This window comes from Carcharodon carcharias, chromosome 5 (genome assembly GCF_017639515.1).
Source record: "Carcharodon carcharias isolate sCarCar2 chromosome 5, sCarCar2.pri, whole genome shotgun sequence".
Classification (NCBI taxonomy): Eukaryota; Metazoa; Chordata; class Chondrichthyes; order Lamniformes; family Lamnidae; genus Carcharodon; species Carcharodon carcharias.
This window is the reverse complement of record NC_054471.1, coordinates 194,636,343-194,656,434: the sequence shown is the minus strand read 5'-3', so window position 1 is coordinate 194,656,434 and position 20,092 is coordinate 194,636,343. Positions and strand designations below refer to the sequence as shown.

Below are 20,092 nucleotides of genomic sequence, written 5' to 3'. Positions count from 1 at the left end.
CAACATGATACCATCCTTGTTGGGAACACATTAGTGGTATGTGAATGAGGGGCCTTATAAAATTTGGGAAGAATCCCACCCCTCCCCTTCACAGCAGAAATGAGGAATGAGCTGCAGCAAAGCTCATGCTTCCATTGTGCCTCAGTGTAATTTCAACGGCACCAGTCTGTAAAGCACAGTGTGATATTGTTCACCACTTTTGAAGAAAACTATATTTAATCTAGTAAGCAGGTTACTGCAGGTGGGGCAGCCCCACATGTAATGCAATTTGTGAGGACAAAAGAAAAAGTATCGTATGAGACAAGGTCTGTTTACAGGAACTGTGCTAATCCCAAAACCATAACACCCACTCAAGTAATTAGGTTACTTGTGAAAACAGAACAGAAAAGATAAAGACAAAATTAAGGTGTAGGCCTGCTTGGAGCTCTCAGAGAAATAGAATAAATCTCTGAGGGTTCTACTGATCTCCTGCCAGAGCTACATTATGAGAGTGGGAAAATCCCCATGGAATTTCTGAGACACATATTCTAATCTGCTCCAAATGCTGCTACAATGATTGTCAAAAGTGCCACAAAATTAAAAATAGTAAGTTGCTCAGCCAATATGAACACATTAAAGAACCTCAGAGGCATAAATATCAATCCAGCTGCAAATCATAAGCATCTGTCTCTTACTCCAAAAAAAGACTATGCAATTCAAAAATAATTAAACTATTCATGGGTTGTATTTGTATCAGACTGACCAAAGTTGGTAGTTTCAGATACTGCTAAGTTGATTGGGCTTTTGAGAACTAAATTATTATAGATTTTACATCATTTCAGTTTTGTGCCCAGGTCTATATTTGGTCTCAAACAACTGTGCATAATGACCTTTCCTTATCCTTAAACTTTTTTATGTTCCTATTTCAAAAATAAAATGTTGAGAAAACTGTGATTGCTTATTAGGACCTTTTTCTTGAGTTCTCTGCCCAAAGGCAGGTCTGACCCACAACACTACAACCCCCACCATGGATAGGGCCAGAAGGCTGGTCCCAAATCCATCCCAGCCAGAGCAGCGATCAAACCTCATGCTGTTGGAACTAATCTGATCCACACCGGCCTTCCAGCCATCTGTGCCAACCAGCCCCCCACCAAGGAGTCCGAATTGCTGTGGCAACATACACGTTTACATGCATGTTGTAGTCTGGAGCTGTGGATAGTGATGGTAGAGGCTCCAATTTCTTTCCATCACACGGTTGATCAGGAATCTCTCCTGCTCTTACTGCCTGCCATTGATGCACGTTGGAAGGATTTACAAGTTGATGCCTGTTTGGTCGCACTATGAACACGTCTCCTTCGGCCTTCAAGTCCTGGAGTGAGACTTGAATCTGGAATTTCTGGCTCAGAGGTAGGGCCGTACCCACTGTGGCACCATTGCCTCCTTTTATTAAAATAAAATTTACCAAACATGCACACTTGTGAAGCATTGGTTTCACAAATGGAAGCACTGCAATTTACAATCTTCTGACTTCAGCCCCATCTCCACCTTCATTAGCTGCACAATGTGACCAATTATAGGTTCAGTGTGTGCTGTTGATAATTTTTGCTTAAACTAGGAAACAGAACCTAACATGTAATTACTGGCAACAATTGTTAATATCAGGTTTGTATGTTTTAATGATATAATATACTGCTGATCTCTTCACAAATTTTTACTCAGCTAGACTCCCTGTGGGTTGCTCGTTTCAATCACGTCAGTGAATTGAATAGATAATGTAGTGTCCAGCATTAGAAATAATTAGTAGAAAATTTATTTTGGCAATTCACTGAACTTTATAGACGTTCCAGTTGTAACAGAGAAATGAAAATAAGTACTTCTGCTGTCTTGATTGCTACTGTATGTATTGGAAACGTAAAGAGATTAGGCACTGTAAGCCTTTATCAGTAATTAAAAATGTGTACAGTGATTAAAAGTAGAAAGAGGAAGGATATATAGAAAAAGAATGTAACATGTTGAGCAAAATAATTTATCCAGGATCTTTTTGGTCTGTTTGATGCCGTTCTTCTGTTAAATTTAACAGTGCAAAGTGCTTTTTCCTTAGAATGAAGCAAGCAACGAGCATTCTTATCCAGTAACTATTACACGCAATAAAGCAATTAACTGGGAATGCACACATGAATTTAGCTTGTGTTTAATAAGGTACCAAGGGCTATGATTTTCATGGTTTGTCTGATGAAACAAGTGAAGTTATTGTTGGTTGAAACTGATCATGATTGATCCTTCCTCATTCATTTACTGACAAATTAATGTTCTTTTATCTTAACTCTGGATTATTACTGCATACCAGAAATATATTCATATACATGGCATTTATTCTGACCCTTATTGCTACACAATATAGTTTACGTAGCCAGATTTCTTACTATTTGCAGCATATACGGCATTATCAGGCAGAAATTATGGAGAAACTTTGCACTTTTGTTTATTTGGATACATTTATGGCAGAGTAAACTCAACACAGAGTTTCTTCTGTTTTAGAACAGTAGAAGCCTTACACACATCAACACCCCTTAGAGCTGCACTGTTCAAGTTCCCAGGCTATATGCAATTCCTGCAAACAGTGTAAATTGACACCCAAAAATCCCTGATCTAATAGCTTACCCTATCATTTCAGAAAAGTGTAAATGAGAAGTAGGCCATTTGAAGATGGCAGCTTATACATTAGTCACCATTTACTGCAGACTCCTAGGTACTACTCCAATGGCTACAATTATCTTTCATGTTAGAAAACTTCCTTCTTCTTCGAAGTCATGTCTTCTTAGCAGAGAATGGACATGAGCTTACCCTCTGAACAACTATTGCATTTTCCTCCTGTGCCGTTGTCATCTCCTCCTGCTGGCTTGTGTCCTGTGTATCACCGAATCACAGTCAAAATCCCGAGGTGCATGTTCCTGAACTGATGCTTTGCAGATTTAAACTGACAGTGCAATATCCAGGTATAATTCCTTCTAGTGCCTTCTTGGGCCTAAACTATGATGCATATAGTGACATAGAGACAAATAGAGCAATGAGGGTTATGATGCAGCTTTGAATTGCAACTCAACCATGGTTCTCTTTCTGCACAAGGATTGCAAAAGGAATTGCTCTTCACCATATACTTTGGTTCCATTGAGTGAGATTAAATGAATGAATTGGATGAGAAAGTTAGGCAAAAATCCTGAGGGATCACAGCTCCAGATTCCCTAGCCCAAGCCTTCTCTACCTTCTCACTAGCATGGGTATATTGTGCTGCTTCCTTGAAGAGTGTCAAAGGATAGAGATGGGGGGTGGGGGGTGAGTCCCACTGTTATGTGGCTTCCCTCCCTCTTATTATGGGTAGTCTTCTCCTGTAAACAAAGGAGAAAGAGATGAATTATTGGCATTGACGGGATGATACTTGAGCATAACTATACAGCAGCAAACTGCCTATTGTGGATGTGGTTCCAGAAACACATATCACATTTCAAAGTGTTATGAAAGCATTTACACAATGGCCAAACTGGAGAAACTTTCACAGTACCGTTAGACAATAGTGGTACAAGAAGTCACGTCCTTCAGAACTGATGAGGCACTAAGAGAAATCTTGATCTGTTTGCTCATGTAGATGTGAAAGATCCCAGAAGAGCATAGAATTCTCCCAGTGTCCTAAGCAACATTTCTCCTTGAACCTGCATTACCAAAATATCTGGTTATCTCTCTTCCTCTCTCTCTTCAGGTACCATGCCCTTGGTAACCTTTGAGGATTCGAGTATAGGAGCAGGGATGTCTTGCTGCAATTATATAGGGCCTTGGTGAGACCGCACTTGGAATATTGTGTGCAGTTCTAGTCTCCTTTTCTGAGGAATGATGTTCTTGCTATAGAGCGAGTGCAGCGAAGGTTTACCAGACTGATTCCTGGGATGGCAGGATTGACATATGAGGACAGATTGAGTTGGTTAGGATTATATTCGCTGGAGTTCAGAAGAATGAAGGGGGATCTCATAGAAATCTATAAAATTCTAACAGGACTAGGCAGGGTGGATGCAGGAAGGATGTTCCTGATGGTGGGGGAATCCAGAACCAGGGTTCACAGTCTGAGGATACAGGGTAGACCATTTAGGACTGAGATGAGGCGAAATTTCTTCACCCAGAGAGTGATGAGCCTGTGGAATTCACTACCACAGTAAGTAGTTGAGACCAAAACATTGTGTGTTTTCAGGGAGGAGTTAGATAGAGCTCTTGGGACGAAAGGGATCAAAGGGTATGGGGAGAAAGCGGGAGCAGGCTATTGAGCTGGATGATCAGTCATGATCATAATGAATGGCAGATCAGTCTCGAAGGGCCGAATGGCCTACTCCTGCTCCTAGTTTCTATGTTTCTGTGTGACCTTGGACCTCCATGGCAATCTTGCTCTGGAGTTGCAGATCATCTTCATTGGTGGTATATTCATCCAGTTTGCGAAGCTCTTTAGAAAGATTGTTCTTTGTCTACCCTGATCCCTTTTACCAACAATGTTTCCCATTAGCATCAGACTTTCTAAATCATGATTTCTTGCCCAAGAAATTCCAAATGTCTCTTCCTGATCTTGGTCAGCAGAGTTATTGTGGTCTCAGATTTTACTAGCACCCCTCGTCATTGGTGGTGTGATTTGTCCAAGATAACTTTATTATTTGCCTCAAAAAACACAACTCTGCAGCCTCAGTCCTTCTCTCTATTGAGAAAAACAAAAAAACTGCGGATGCTGGAAATCCAAAACAAAAACAGAATTACCTGGAAAAACTTCAAGTTCTGTCGAAGAGTCATGAGGACTCGAAACGTCAACTCTTTTCTTCTCTACCGATGCTGCCAGACCTGCTGAGTTTTTCCAGGTAATTCTGTTTTTGTTTTGTCTTCTCTCTAATGCTTCAGTGATCATCCAACACTCACTTCCATTCCGTCAAAATTGGTGTTTGAAATGCATCTTTCCATTCCAATTTCCATTCCATTCCAATCCTTTGTCTTATTTCTTGCTCACACTTTCCTTCCAATGTTAACATACTTGCCAGCAAACAAAAGTTGTCTCCCTGTCTGAGCTTTTCATTCTTCACTATTATCTTACATTCTGGTATGACTTTCTTGTTGGACACTACTGGACATTTCGTTTTCTTACACTCTTTTGCTCAGCCTTTTCGTCTCACTTTCACTCACTACTCTATCCAAAATCTTTTGCAGTTTCTCTTCAGAGTTGGCAACAAGAATGGTGTCATTGGCATCTCTTACGTTATTAAAGTTGTAACCTCCAACTAATAATCCAGGAAGGTCTTAAATATCTCTCAGAATATTTTCACCGTACAAATTGAATAAATCCGGGGAGAAAACACATCCCTATCGGACCCCTCTTTTCTTGTGGGATCTTGCTGTACGCAAACTGGTTGCTGCATTTTACAACATAACAACTTCAAAAAGGCAACGCTGAGGTGACATACAACTGCCATTTATTTCTTCCTTTAGTAATTAAACAACAAACATATTACATTTTGCATCCATATCTTTTATGCTTGTTGTTTAATTACTAAAGGAAGAAATAAATGCATCCGCCGTTTTTTGTTTTTATCTCTTTATAAATTGAGGCTTCTATGGGTCACTGCCAAATCTTATTTTTTTTTAAAAAAAAAACTAGTTTCAGGAATATTCTAAGGTCCTTGGGCGCAATCTACAGCACCAGCCATCCATTACTGCTTGCGGTTCAGCCGCATTGTGGACGAGGAGTCAACCAGGCTGCTTGCAACGAATGGGAACCTCCAACCGGCTGCAGTTTCACCATTCTCACCAACTACACTTCCCGATACACACCGGAATCTGTGTTGACAGCTTGTTTTTTTGGGGGGGGGGGGGTGGTGGGGGCGGATCAGACATGATGTCACTGTGGCATCTCGCTGTCGGCTCGCCGTGTGAGCATCCTCATCAGGACTGGGCGTCCTCCTCTGGTCTTAACCAGGAGCAAAGCATCCCCCACAGTCAGCGGCCAGCCTGTTCGCTGCTCGCTGGCTGTCTGTGCGGGAGCCCAGCGGCTGCAACTCGCACAAAAGTCAGCCAAATGAGCAAGGCGTCGCCAGCTGCCAATGGGGCGAAAATTGCAACCGCGAAGCATCCGCTCTCCCGTGCCCCTCCCGTGAAGAGCACCGGTTTGAATTGCAGCCGGGGTTAGGTTTGTATGGTGCTAATGCAGACCGAATACGTTGTTGCTTCTCTGCATGTTGCACGGAGTGATGATGCGTAACGGGCGCACTGCTTTATTGCAGACACAGTACGTTCAGTGAGGCTGGTGGGCTATTTGATCTGCATTGAGAAGCCTGCTTTCTGAGCAAACGAGGAGGAGGGAGGGAGGAGGGGGGGTGGGGGTAGGGGTGGTGGGGGAACCGGCCAACCAACCAACCAACCAACCAACCAACCAAACAAACAAACAAAAAACAAGATGTCTAAAGCTAAGGTTTGCGAATCAGTGAAGGTGGTTGTCAGGTGCCGTCCAATGAATGGGAAAGAGGAGGCGGCTGCCTGCGACCGGATTGTGGACATGGATGTGAAACTGGGACAGGTGTCTATTCAAAACCCCAAAACCATCCCCACCGAGATCCCCAAGACCTTCACGTTTGATGCCGTCTATGATAGCAGTTCCAAGCAAAGCGACCTGTACGACGAGACAGTCCGCCCTCTGGTCGACTCGGTTTTGCAGGGGTTCAACGGGACGGTTTTTGCTTATGGCCAGACGGGGACTGGGAAAACGTACACCATGCAAGGGATATGGGCCGAACCGGAGAGAAGAGGGATCATCCCTAATTCATTCGAACACATCTTCACTCATATATCGCGATCCCAGGACCAGCAGTACCTGGTGAGGGCTTCCTATCTCGAGATCTACCAAGAGGAGATTCGAGACCTTCTGAACAAGGATGAAAACAAAAAACTGGAGCTCAAAGAAAAACCAGAAACTGGTGTTTACATTAAAGGTAGAGTATGAACCCGCTCCTTTAAAATTTGCAAATCGAATAGCAGTTCATGTTATTAAGTACATAACAGACGAGTAAGATGCATTTGACAATGAGTGTGTTATGAAGGCCAGTGATTCTTATTTGTTTTCTTCACAAGATGACGGGAGGAGGGAGGGGGGAGGAGGATGGGAGAGTGGGAGGAGCCAGTTTCATCGAACCATTGACATTTAGTTGAGAAATTGAAAAACAAGCCGATAATCCCACTCCAACCCAGTATACCAAATCATCCCTGTCTTTGCTTCAGGACAAACCTTAATCTCTGAGTCACCATTTTTTTTTCCACCCGAGGATTTTGCAGATTTTTTGAATTGTCATTGATACACATATAACGGACTAGTCAGACACACATGGTAATATACAGGGAGCAAAATGACTAAAGCATCTAGTTGGTCAGAGCACCTGTAACTGGTTGTATTCAGATGATGTCCAGCATCCTCCAGTGCCGCAATGACGAATCAAGCTCTGGAATACACTTCCAGTTCTCAGTCTGTTCACTGTGAATCAGCCATGAATCAGCTGAAAACTACAATTTGAATAAGTTGGTACTCACGACGGTCATTTCCTGTCAGACTTATTCGATATAATTCGATGTCCTCGGCAAAATGCTGACATCATTATGAACGCTATTGGCTCATTAACTTCAATTACATGTTTCAGTAAGCGGTAGAACTGTCAATTATTTTGAACAATGGCTCAAATAACTGCAGTTGGACTGAGTTTTTGAATTCATTTCTCTTAGTTTTATATTCTCCCATTTACAGTCCTCTCCTGGGATTCCAGAAAACTGGTCCATCATCATTGCCAATGCCTTAGAGTGAGAGGAAAGCAGAGAAGCCCAACAATTAACAGTACCAGTTCTGATGAAAGGTCGTTGACCTGAAAAATTACTTCTTGTTTCTCCCTCTGCAGATGTTGTCTGACCTGCTGAGTATTTCCAGAATTTTTGCTATTGTTTCAGATTTCTAGCATCTGCGTTATTTTGCTTTTGTATCACGATTCTTCACTTGGCAAATTGTTTTAACGCTTATGGGTGACTTGGGTTCATTTGTTCATTTGTCTCTGAGTGGTATAGGCCCAAATGAGAAACCACATTCATGTTTAATAAATTTATGATAGACTGACATAAGCATTGACTTAGTCAGAACAAAAACGTGAAATCAACTCCATAGTGTTATGCAGGATTTGGATGAAAATCACTTAGTTGTTATCTAAACTTCTGTCAACACTGTAACTTTATCCATGACCTGGTGTAAGTTCTGTACATATTCTAAATATTTACTGTCTCATTCACATGCACATATTTTTGGAGAGAGTTCCTGCTGAAAGTGATAGTTCAGAAAAGGATTGACATCTTTCTCTGCAGGAGATCAAAGCAAATTCACAGAAACATTGGGATAAATACATCTCCAGTATGGGGCATTTTTCTTTTCAATCCGGAGTTTATTTTTAATAAGTGCCAAATAACTATTTTGGTTTGCTTTGTGTATCCAGGAATGATAGCTTAGATATGGAACAGGATTCTTTAGAAAGGAGGGGTCCCCATTACACGTCTCCTTTGTTGTGGCAAGATTAGTGATGACACACAGTTTAAAACATGAAAAGAAAGTGAGGTCTGTAACAGCATGTTTCCCCAGTGTGAATCCTCTAAACTCTCTCCTTAAGTTAAATGGGGAAACCTTGTAATTTAGGAAAGTGTCTCTTCTATAATGAATAGTGGACCCTGGTCAAATGTTTTCATTCTTAAATTACAGACCTATCATCCTTCGTAACTAAGAATGTCAAGGAGATAGAACATGTAATGAATGTTGGAAATCAGACCAGATCAGTAGCATCTACCAATATGAATGAGTACAGCTCAAGATCTCATGCAATTTTTGTTGTCACCGTGGAGTGCAGTGAGCTTGGACTGGATGGTGAAAATCACATCAGAGTGGGCAAGTTGAATCTGGTTGACCTTGCTGGTAGTGAGCGTCAGAGCAAAACTGGAGTCCAAGGAGAGCGTCTAAAAGAAGCTACTAAAATCAATCTTTCTCTTTCTGCTTTGGGTAATGTAATCTCTGCTCTTGTGGATGGTAAAAGTACTCATATTCCTTACAGAGACTCAAAACTAACCCGCCTGTTGGAAGACTCCTTAGGTGGTAACGCTAAAACAATTATGGTGGCCACAATTGGCCCGGCATCTTGCAATTATGAAGAGAGCTTAATAACATTGAGGTATGCCAACAGGACCAAGAATATTAAAAACAAGCCAAGGATTAATGAAGACCCCAAAGATGCTTTATTGAGAGAGTTTCAAGAGGAGATTGCACGATTGAAGGCCCAATTGGAGAGAAGAGGGATGCTGAGCAAGAAAAGAAGAAAAAGCCAAAGGAAAATCATTCTGGAAGGAGAAGATATTGCAGAGGAAGGAGAGGAGATGGAAGATAACATAGAGAAAGACATGGAAAATTATCTAAAAGAACAAAAAGAGACATTGGAGAAAGAGAAGGTAGCAATACAAGATGATCATAATTTGGTGGCAGAAGAGAAACAGAAATTGTTAGAAGAGAAAGAGAAAATGATGGAAGATCTGAGGAAGGAGCAAGAGGCAACTGAGCAGCTCGCAGCCAAATTTAAGGTAGGCCAGTAAACAACTGTGCTTTTAGATTTCAGCGTTACACTCTTCAAGGTTACTGGATCTTGAGTAAAAATAAACCTTACTAAAATCAGATTCCATGTCAAATTTAGTGAAGCATAAAAAAAAAGTGTTGTTTTATGTCTATGCATTTTTACCAGCATTTGTTTTCACAGGGGTCTCCAATGTCTAATGTAGGGATCTTTTTCAAGTGTTGTACATTCATTGGATATGACATTTAAATAGTATAACGTATGTGAATTAGGGTCCGGTTAGCTCAGAGGGCTAGCTTGCGGTGCAGGATAACAACAACATTGGTCCAATAGCCATTCCAGGTGAGGTAAGACTTGGGACCTGCCTCCTTACTCTGCCCCTGAGAGTGAAAGGCAATGGCAAAACACCACTGGCAAAAACTGCCAAGAAAACAGCTCGGGGTGTATAATCAGCGGACAATGGCCCGCCTTTTGGCAGAGCCCACCTAAGTGAATGAAATTAATATATGTTGTGTGGAAGATACTGTGGTTTCCATAACAGCAGTATTCCATCTCCAAAAACAATCTTGTAATCCTTTAGTGATGGATTATGCATGTAATGCTGCGGTGACAATGCGAATATTCGTCTTCAGGTGCAGGTGGTAATGTACTGGAGCTCCACGGTCAGGGTTTGTGAAATTGGGTCAATTCTTCATAGATCCTGTTTTCCTGTAATCACAGTCACCCACAAATTATTGTCTATTGCACAGTAAAGTGAGCTCTGTCAACTTTAATGTTTGTAAATTAGTCTTAGAATGATATACAGATTCAAATTGTTATAGGATTTGTTTGGATAAAGGAAAATGCAAATTGTGTTTCATTTATTTCAGCAAGATGGTGGTTAATAGTTGGTGGTTTATGATTGATAATGTACTATTACTGCAACTATTTTCATGACAAATGATTGAAAACAACAAAGCTGGATGCCTTCCCTTCTAACAACCCAGGTTTCAGCCAGTGTCAAATTGTGTTACATTACGATTCCCCATGTTAGTAATACAGTAGACAACATACAGCAAAACATGCTTTCTATAGAATTCTATATCATATAGTAACCATGTTATGCCTATCTTCTGAGAAATTAACTGCTACTGTATGATTTTCCTTTTACAGATGATACATCTATAGATTTTTTTTCCTGATATACCTCCTAAAGAGATCCAACTTCTAAATATTTCACTTCAAAGATGTAGGGAGGAAGAGAATTTTATTACTTTTGAGAGCAATAACCTAATCAGGTGTTAATAAGTGAGACTTCAGGCAGTGATCTGGCAGTCATTTGTGGCCCAAACCATGCACCATATGGGCAGCTGACAAGCTCTTAATGGTATCATATATTTCCTACGCTGCAGTGTTTAGAGTAAATAGGAGGCTGCCATCTCTTTAAGTTCATTCTATTTTGGAAAATATTTTTATCATTAAATTAAGATTTTATGGAGGTATGTATATGTGCCTGAAGTCAGTTATGTATTTAATACATGATTTCAAAGTGAATGCTATACCCGGGCCTGGTTGGTGGTGTGTGGGTGCAAGTGCAAGTTGGAGTCTGGCCCACTGCCTCTGGAAACAGTTTGGAGGCAGCCACTAGGGCTGCCAGTCGCTGAGGTGGGCTGGTTAAAAGTCCCACCTCAGTGCATTGGGATTTCATCATAGTTGTCTTATGCAATATTAGGCCCTCCAGCCCTCACTCCTCATACCCTTTCTTCCCCACCATACTCCATCCATGCCACTCCATGCCCTACCCATCCTCCATGGCCCCTCATACCCTCCATGTCAACCCATGCCCTCCACTCATCTCCATGGGTCCTTATAGCTCCTATGCCACCTTAGTGCCAACTCATGCCAATACATGCCCACCCACCACCCTTTGCTCTTATATACTCCATGCCAACTCACCCAGTATCGTCATGGCTAGACCTCAGGAGCCATACAGAGATGAAAAAAGTAAAGTTCTAAGGATATATTACAGACTTCACTATATACAAAAAAACCCCTCATTGATAAAAGCCTATTCGATATATTTAAATCCCAATAAGCACTTAATCCCTTATAAAAACAAACATTTGGGCTCATAGCCCAAGATCAAATACAGCTAATCTTTTAATAGCCTCTTGGTGATGTCAATCAAACAATGAACTTACAATCCCTCACTGTGATAATTATGGTTATGGAAGCAGTCAAGCAGTAATAATACTATAATGATAGCCCTTAAGGTTTTGGCACCAAAACGTTATTGAAAGTGCAAGCACTGATTTTTTTCAACTCAGAGACACAGCAGGCTGTTTTTTTTTTCTCTCCAAAATTTAAAGGGCAGGAGATTTAAATACCTTGACAGTTCCATGGGCCTTATCTGCCATTTACAAGCATTCACATCTACTCTTAAAAATCATAAGTTGCACACTGCAGTGAACGAACCTTACTCCAGCAAAAATAGGGCGTGGTTGGACTCAGCGCTGAGTTCAATGGCCCTGCTGGATTCAGATTTCCCAATATGTGAGAATCACATCCCGACCCCTTTCCCCTACCAACGAAAATAGGATCCGTCGGAAATAGGGGACAGGACTTCTGGATCCAGAAGTCATTTTGGATAAGGTGGTAAGTCTTCACAACTCTGCAATTATCCGGGCCTCAAGATGGGATTTTGGCCCGGAAACCTTGGAGAGCAGCCAAATGTCCATTGACTTTGGGCAGGAATTCGGCAGAACCGAAAAATCCCGCCCGCTGACTTTCAAAATTTCTATCAGAGAAGTTGCATCCCTGATAGCCTTGAGCTTTGAGTTCTTGTTGCGAATGGCTAATTTATTTACTGGTAGAACGTTGCTTCATTCCACAGGACATAAAATAATCTTAATCTACCATTAAATGTCATGTGATTTTTCTGTTCTGGGTTAAGAATCAAACAGGAAGCTCGCACTGAAAAGCAGGCTTCTCCCCAGTGACTATTTTCTTGTCCAAACATGCCCTTACCTGCAAGGGTCTCAGGGGCTTGGAATTGATCTCTGATTATGCATCACAAAACTGCAGCATAAATTTTATTGAGGAATAAGTAAGAGGCAATAACTAATGTACATCAGAAAATGCCACTCTTACTTAGAGCTTGCTATGCCAGTTGCTTGATGCTTATTTCATTTCTTGTTTGTTTAGTAATGTGTGTTCATGTTAATCTTGTTAGTTGCAGCATATAGAAAAATATGGAAACTGGAACTAATTATTTGTGAGTCGTACCATCTGCTTCATACATAAATATGACTCTGTTATGCCACCAGTTCTATAATAAAGTCAGTGGACTTTGGTGCCTCAGCACTTTTATATTATATATTGCTGACATTTTCATGCCATAAATGTCATCACAATACTTAATTTACACAGCTCTGAAATGAAAAGATGAAATGTATTTTTTTAATTCATTCTTGGGATGGGGGTGTCGCCGGCTAGGCCAGCATTTATTGCCCATCCCTAATTGCCCTTGAGAACTGCTTGGTTTGCTAGGCCATTTCAGAGGCCATTTAAGAGTCAACCACATTGCTGTGGTGCTGGACCATGTAGGCCAGACTAGGTAAGGATGGCAGATAAAGACAAAAAACTGCGGACTTTTAATTCCAGATTTTTTATTGAATTCAAATTCCACATCTGTCATTCTGTGATTCAATCTCAGAGCCTTATCCTGGGTCTCTGGATTACTAGCCCTGTGACAATACCACTGTGCCACTGGACCCCCCCCCCCAAAATAATGGTGAAAGATTCCTTCAGTACTTTGGAAAGCAGTTGATCAATACTATTACAAGACAATTTTTCATTGAATTCAGACTCCATTATTTATCTGCAGGATACAAAGAATGATTAAGAAATTCGAGGACAGTAAATATGTAAAACAATTAAGAACTTTAAATAGTAAGTTTTTGTTGAAAAGGCATAGATGTGGGTACCTTCCATCAAATGTTGGCATGTAGAGCTGGATTTTGCCACAGAGGCACCCAGGCTCTCTAACGCCTGGAGTGCTTGTCTGCGGCCATATTCCCAGCTCTGGCTTATTTTCAAGGAGGTGGCTTCAGGGGATGACAGCTATCCACCTGTCAAGGAAAAAACTCAACAGCTTAGGTAGCAGCTATGCGGAGTTAACATTTCAGGATTGAGACCTTCCATCAGAATTGGGAAAAGTTAGAGATGTAATAGGTTTTGAGCAAGGGGTTGATGGGACAAGGACAAAAGGAAGGATTGTGATAGGTTGGAACTCAGCAGAGATTATATGACAAAAAAACTTAGACCTCCAGGGCCAAGGGGAATGGGAAGAAAGAAACATAGAAACCAGGAGCAGGAGTAGGCCATTCAGTCCTTTGAGCCTGCTCTACTATTCAATATGATCACAGCTGACCCTCTGTCACAACACCATATTCCCGCTTTCTCTCCATACCCCTTCATGCCCCTAATATCCAAAAGATTATTGGCCAGGATCTCTAGGGCGGGGGGAGGGACCTGCTCGCCGAGGCATAAAATGACGCGGGATGACATCGGGCAGAACTCTCGACATCACCCCATGTTATTTCAATTTTCAGGTTGGTGGGGGCGTAGCTGAATCAGCTGTGCATCTGCCAACCTGTCAACGGCCAATTGAAGCCATGTAAAAAGTAATTGAAATAATGAATGGACCTGCCCGTCCATCCTTAAGGTTGTCACATGAGGGGACATGTCAGAGAAATTTTGCCTGTGCACCTTGACCATTTTTAAATTTGGCGCCGATCACCCTGAGGCAGCACTTAGCCTCAGGGAGATGCGTGCGCTCTTTTGCACGCATGCATGAAAGAGTGCACTCTCGGCTGAGGGAATCCCCACCTCCTGCACAGGGAATGCATAGCGCTTCCTGGCGTACGTCACACAGGGCGGGCCTTAATTGGCCCGCCCACATAAAATGGCGGCACGCCCCCCCCCCCCCCCCCCTCCCCTGTAAAGTACCTAACTGAAAGATGAAATGCTGTTCCTGAAGCTTACGCTGAGCTTCACTGAAACAATGCGGCAGGCCAGGATAGAAATGTCAGCAAGAGAGCAAGGTGGAGAATTAAAATGACAGCCCCACCATCAGCTCAGGGTCATGCTTGTGGACAGATCAGAGGTGTTCCACAAAGCGGTCACCCAATCAGCGTTTGGTTTCCTGTAGTAAATATGGTTTTTCACGTGTAATGTACCTTTAAGAATAATACTTGTTAAGGAAGATGATCTGTAGTAACCAATAGGAGAGTAGTGCGGGCTACCTCAGCACTTGGTGCAGAGATAGAGTTGGAGCTGAAAGCACACGTGTAGTTGCTGCTGAGTACATTGTAAATAAACTTAATGCGTCCACCTAATGCAGATCAACTCCATCAACAACAGTAGCAAATCAGCCACCCTTATAACAAACTGGCAATGAGGATAAAACAGGATTGAACAGAAGAAATCAAGTTTAGAAAAAAATCAGCACTGTATCTCACCCAGTGATCGTAAGTGGCAAGCTCCATTAGAATTGAAGAAGTAATCCTCTCTCAAAATGCCAAAATTTGGGAGAATTGATTCTTCTGAACCAGCCACAGATGATTGGTCTCATTGCATAGAACGCTTCATGTTCTTTTATCTAGTGAACGAGATTACGGGGGAAGAGAAGAGGCAAGCGACCCTCTTAAGTAATTGTGTGAGCAAAACCTACAGCCTGATTTGAAGTTTGACAGCACCCGGTGTCCCAGATTCAACAAATTTTGATGAATTGGTAGACCTCATGAAGGGTCATTTTCAACCAAAGCCCTCAATCACGATACAGAGGTGCAGGTTTAATTCGCAAAACAATTCGTGAGACTATTGCATGCTATGTGGCAAATTTGAAGCAGCTAACGGAACATTATGAGTTTGGTACTATTCTGAATGACATGCTCTGAGATTGTTTAGTGTGTGGTGTGAATGAGGACTCTATTCAGAAAAGATTATTGTCTGAAGTGAATTTGAATTTCGAGAAGGCACTAGAGATAGCGCTGGCCATGGAAAGCACAGTAAGAGATTCAAAAGCAAAACAGGTTGCGCAAAATGGCACCGTCCTCCACACTGGGGGGAAATTCCAGCTGAAAAGGGCTTGAAAATGAAAGACTCTACCGAGAAGCGGGAAACAGCTCCCGCTAGCTGAAGAATAAAGAAAAATAATTTAGCAGCGAAGTCAAAGAATAATATTAATCGAGGTGGAAACAAACAATCTTTTAGCGATTGGAAGTTTAAAAAAATCGAATGCTCCTATTGTCACAGAAATGGACATATAATGAGGCAGTGCAAGGAAAGATTCAGGCAGGCTTGTAAACAAAAGAAGAAGCCCAGTGAAATCTACAATGTAGAAGAGCCTGAAACAACATTTACTCATTGTTTAATCTGAAAATTGGAAAGACAGAACCAATATTTGTCACAGTGAAAGTAAATGGCAAACTTGTTAGAACGGAAGTGGACATGGAAGCATCCACTACAGTAATTGGGAAACATACCTTCAGGTATCTGAATAATGGTGAACATCAATTAAGTTTAGAGTAAACAGCTGCCAAGCTCAAAACATATATGGTTGAAGACATTCAAGTAAAAGGCATTAGCAGAGTAACTGTCCATTATGGAAGCCAATCGGCAAAGCTATCAGTGTTGGTATTGAGAGGTAGAGGACCAAGCCTTCTAGGGCGAAATTGGCTAAGGGAAATCAACCTTGATTGGTCACTGAGATTCCAAAAGGAAGCTGGAAGCATTCCTGTTTTGAAAAAGGAGTTTGTAAGGACTCAACAACCTGATGAACTGCAGGCTGTCCTGAGCCAAAACCTGGAAGAACAGCAGAAGAAACTCGAAGAGACCCTGCTTAATGACAGAGTTCGAGATTTCGTAGGGAAAAAGAAAACCTGTTGAAAGACCTTCACACACTACAAGATACTCTCAAGTCAGAGTTTGTACCTCTGGAAAAGTAGAAAGAGAAACAGAAAAAATTCAGCAGTTCTCCGAACAAACTGAAGAATGAGTTGGCAGAGAAGACACAACAATGCTCAATTTTCCAGGAGGCAGCAAACAAATACAAAACAGAGATGGAAGAGCTGAAGAATCAGTTAAATGAAACCAAAGAGGCTTTGGAAGCAAAAGTTGCGGAATTTTCCAAGAGCTGACAGATAATGAAATTTTGGGAGACTCAACCACTGAGATCAGACAAGTGGAGCTGTCATCTGAGAGAAGTTTGGTCAATAGTGAGGTCAAAAGGAAGGCTGAGGTTAAAGTCTGTGCTAGAAAGTAGAAGGCTTGTAGAAAGAAGAAACAGAAATACTAATAGGGCTTTAATTCTGGCCGTATACGAATACACTTTTGTACATAAGCCTAGCAATCAAATCACCAACGTCGATGCCCTTAGTCGTTTGCCTTTACAAGAAATTGATGAGCACGTCCTAGTTCCACAGGAACTTGTTTTACTGTTAAATTTCTCAGATTCCTCACTGGTATGTGCTCAACAGATCAGAGACTGGACAAGTCGAGACCCAGTCCTATCTCAAGTACAAGAATAAGGGCTGCATGGTTGGTCACAGGAGCCCGTATCTGATGAAGCAAAACTGTACTTCAACAGAAGACATGAAATAACCAGCCAGGGTGGCATCCTATTGTGGGGAGCATGAGTGATAGTTCCTCCAAATGGGAGGGAGCCACTTTTAATTGAACTACACGGTGCACATCTAGGAATTCCCATAGCACGCAGCTATCTATGGTGGCCTGGGATGGATGGCAAAATAGAGAGTTTTGTGAAGCACTGTGTGTAATGTCAGCAACTGCAAAAGTTGCCACTGACAGTTGCATTACACCCATGGGAGTGCCCAGGTAGTCCCTGGGTACGGTTACACATTGACTGTGTTGGACCTTTCCTGGGAACAATGTTTCTGCTCATTGTCCATGCCCATTCAAAATGGTTGGACATATACGAGGTGAAGTCACCAACGTCGGCTGCTACAATTGAGAAACTTCGTCAAAGTTTTGCCATTCACGGACTACCAGAAGTAGTAGTTTCCGATAACGGGACGGCATTTTTAACTGCTGAGTTTCAACGGTTTATCAGCCTCAATGGTTATCATTCATGTGAAAACTGCACCATACCAGCCTCCCTCAAACAGACTGTCTGAAAGGGCGGATCAGGCATTCAAGGCGGGCATGAAAAAGCACGATTCCTTGGTAACCAAGCTAGCACACTTCCTTTTTCACTACAGGACCACCCCTCACACAACAGGTGTCACACCTAAAAGTTATTGTTGAAACGGCGTCTCAGGGCAAGATTGAGCTTAATAATGCTGAATTTAGAGGGGAAGGTGGAAAGGAGTCAGGGAAGCCAGAAAACTAGACACGACTGGCATAGTCGGGAGAGGAAATATACTGTGGGAGAGCCGGTATACGTGAAGAACCCCGGAGAAGGGCCAAAGCGATTATCAGATGAAATAAGTGATGACTGGACCTCGATCTTACCACGTGGAGGTGAAAGGCCAGGGCATCCTTAAACATGTGGATCATTTAAGGAAGAGACAGACAAATCACCAAGATTTGATTCCACCAGTGATCATGACCGGGTCTGCGTTTCCTGTTGAGGATCCTCAACCCAAGACTGACATGTCTGATGTTCCTGTAAGAGTTGAGGATACAGAACTGCAAGTGCCCATCGAAGCACCTGATGTTCAGGCAACTCCAGAAAAGGAGGTTCCTGACACAGAATCTAAAGTTGTGGAGCTGCGACGTTCCACACGTACCAGGAAACTACCTTGAAACACTGAACTTGTAAATTTCTTACCCAGTGTAAATATTATGTTGTCTTGAATGATTTGTACTTGTAAATATAATATGTATAGCCGAGTTAAAGGGGGAGTAATGTTGTAATTATGGTTTTGTTTAGTGTGTAATGTACCTTTAAGAATAATACTTATTAAGGAAGATCACATGACCTGTAGTAACCAACAGGAGAGTAATGCGGCTACCTCAGCTGTCAGTGCAGAGATAGAGTTGGAATTGAAAGCACACGTTAGTTGCTGCTGGGTACATTGTAAACAAGCTCAATGTTTCCACCCAAAAAGTGCCTGCAGATCAACTCCTTCAACAATAGGAGCAACTTTGCCACCCTTACAACATTTCCCTAATGTGGAAGAGACCAGATTGTAAGCAGTAAACACAATAGACTAGATTGAAAGAAGTACTTTCACTGCTTCACCTGGGGCCTTGGACAGTCAGGAGAGACGGGGTGCAAATGTAGGAGATGTAACACCTGCTCTTGTTTGTCCACTATCTTAGTTGCCATATTTTTTTTGCAATTTATCTGGGCTTGATCCCTTCTTATTACGTTGAAATTGGCTTAGCCAAGAATCTTTATCTTTGACTGTTCTGTCTGTTCTTTCATTCTTTCGTGGGATGTGGGCATTTCTGGAAAGGAATTTGTTGCCCATCCCTAATTGTCCTTGAGACCTCTTTCTTCTGTCTCTTTTCTACTGTTTATATTGATTGGGGATATATATATCTGCAACAGAAACAACAGTAATTTCATTGCCCCTCCTTTGGTTCTTTGTCCCAATTTTGTGCTTTTAAATCAGCTTGCAATAGTTGCATTGCTGCAGCTATTTTGGGTCTTTCAAAATAAATCGGATTGAATGTGTAAAAGTTGAAAAGGCATGCAGTTTTCATATCACCCCCCAATGTACTAAACAGCTTAGGAGAAGCTGAAAAGTAATGGAACCTTCAGCTCACCCACTTCGAAAATAGCAAATAGAAATAGCTTTAAAAGCAGCTGCTGGAGATATTGGGGAAATGTTTAACATCAAGGGTAAAGTTTTAGAAAAATAATCAGGGGGTAAAAAAATCACAGGCATTTGGAGAGATTTGAATAAATGAAGAAAAGCCAACATAATTTTCTAAAAAGGCACAATGTGTTCGACTAATTAAGTTTTTTGTTGAAGTAACAGAGAAGGTTGATGAAGGGAACATAATAGATGTTGTCTATATGGATGTTAAGAAAGCCTTTGACCAAGTGCCACATAAGAGACCGGTTTCTTATTATTAAAATTGAGGCTCATAGACCGGGAGGGTCAGTGTCAGGTTGAATGAAAAAAATAGGCTTAAGGGCAGAAAACATTGAATTGTGGCAAATAGTTGTTTTTCAAACTGGAGGGTGGTGAATAGTGGTGCTGTCCAAGGTTCAGTGCTGCTCTGCTGTCTTGATGCACATGAATGACTTGGATGTTGGTATGCAGGATAACATTTCAAAATTTGCTGATGGTGCCAAGTTTGGAAGTGTGGTTGACAATGAGGATAATGCCAGTTGACTGCAATGGGATATGGATAGACTAGCAGAAAATGCAGACAAGTGGCAGATGGGAATTTAATACAGAGAAGTGTTAGGTGATGCATTTTTAAAGAAGGGACTGGGAGAG

General features: G+C 41.7%; 1 protein-coding gene across 1 annotated transcript in view; it reads left to right on the top strand.

Moving 5' to 3' along the window:
- The first annotated feature begins 6,435 nt into the window (after window positions 1–6,435).
- LOC121278104 (kinesin-like protein KIF3C) overlaps window positions 6,436–20,092 on the top strand; it is a 272,922-nt gene continuing 259,265 nt past the window's right edge. The window contains exons 1-2 of the mRNA XM_041188173.1: window positions 6,436–6,983; window positions 8,777–9,642. Coding sequence (XP_041044107.1) covers window positions 6,452–6,983; window positions 8,777–9,642 — 1,398 coding nt within the window. The 5' untranslated portion in view covers window positions 6,436–6,451. The remainder of the gene's footprint in view (window positions 6,984–8,776; window positions 9,643–20,092) is intronic.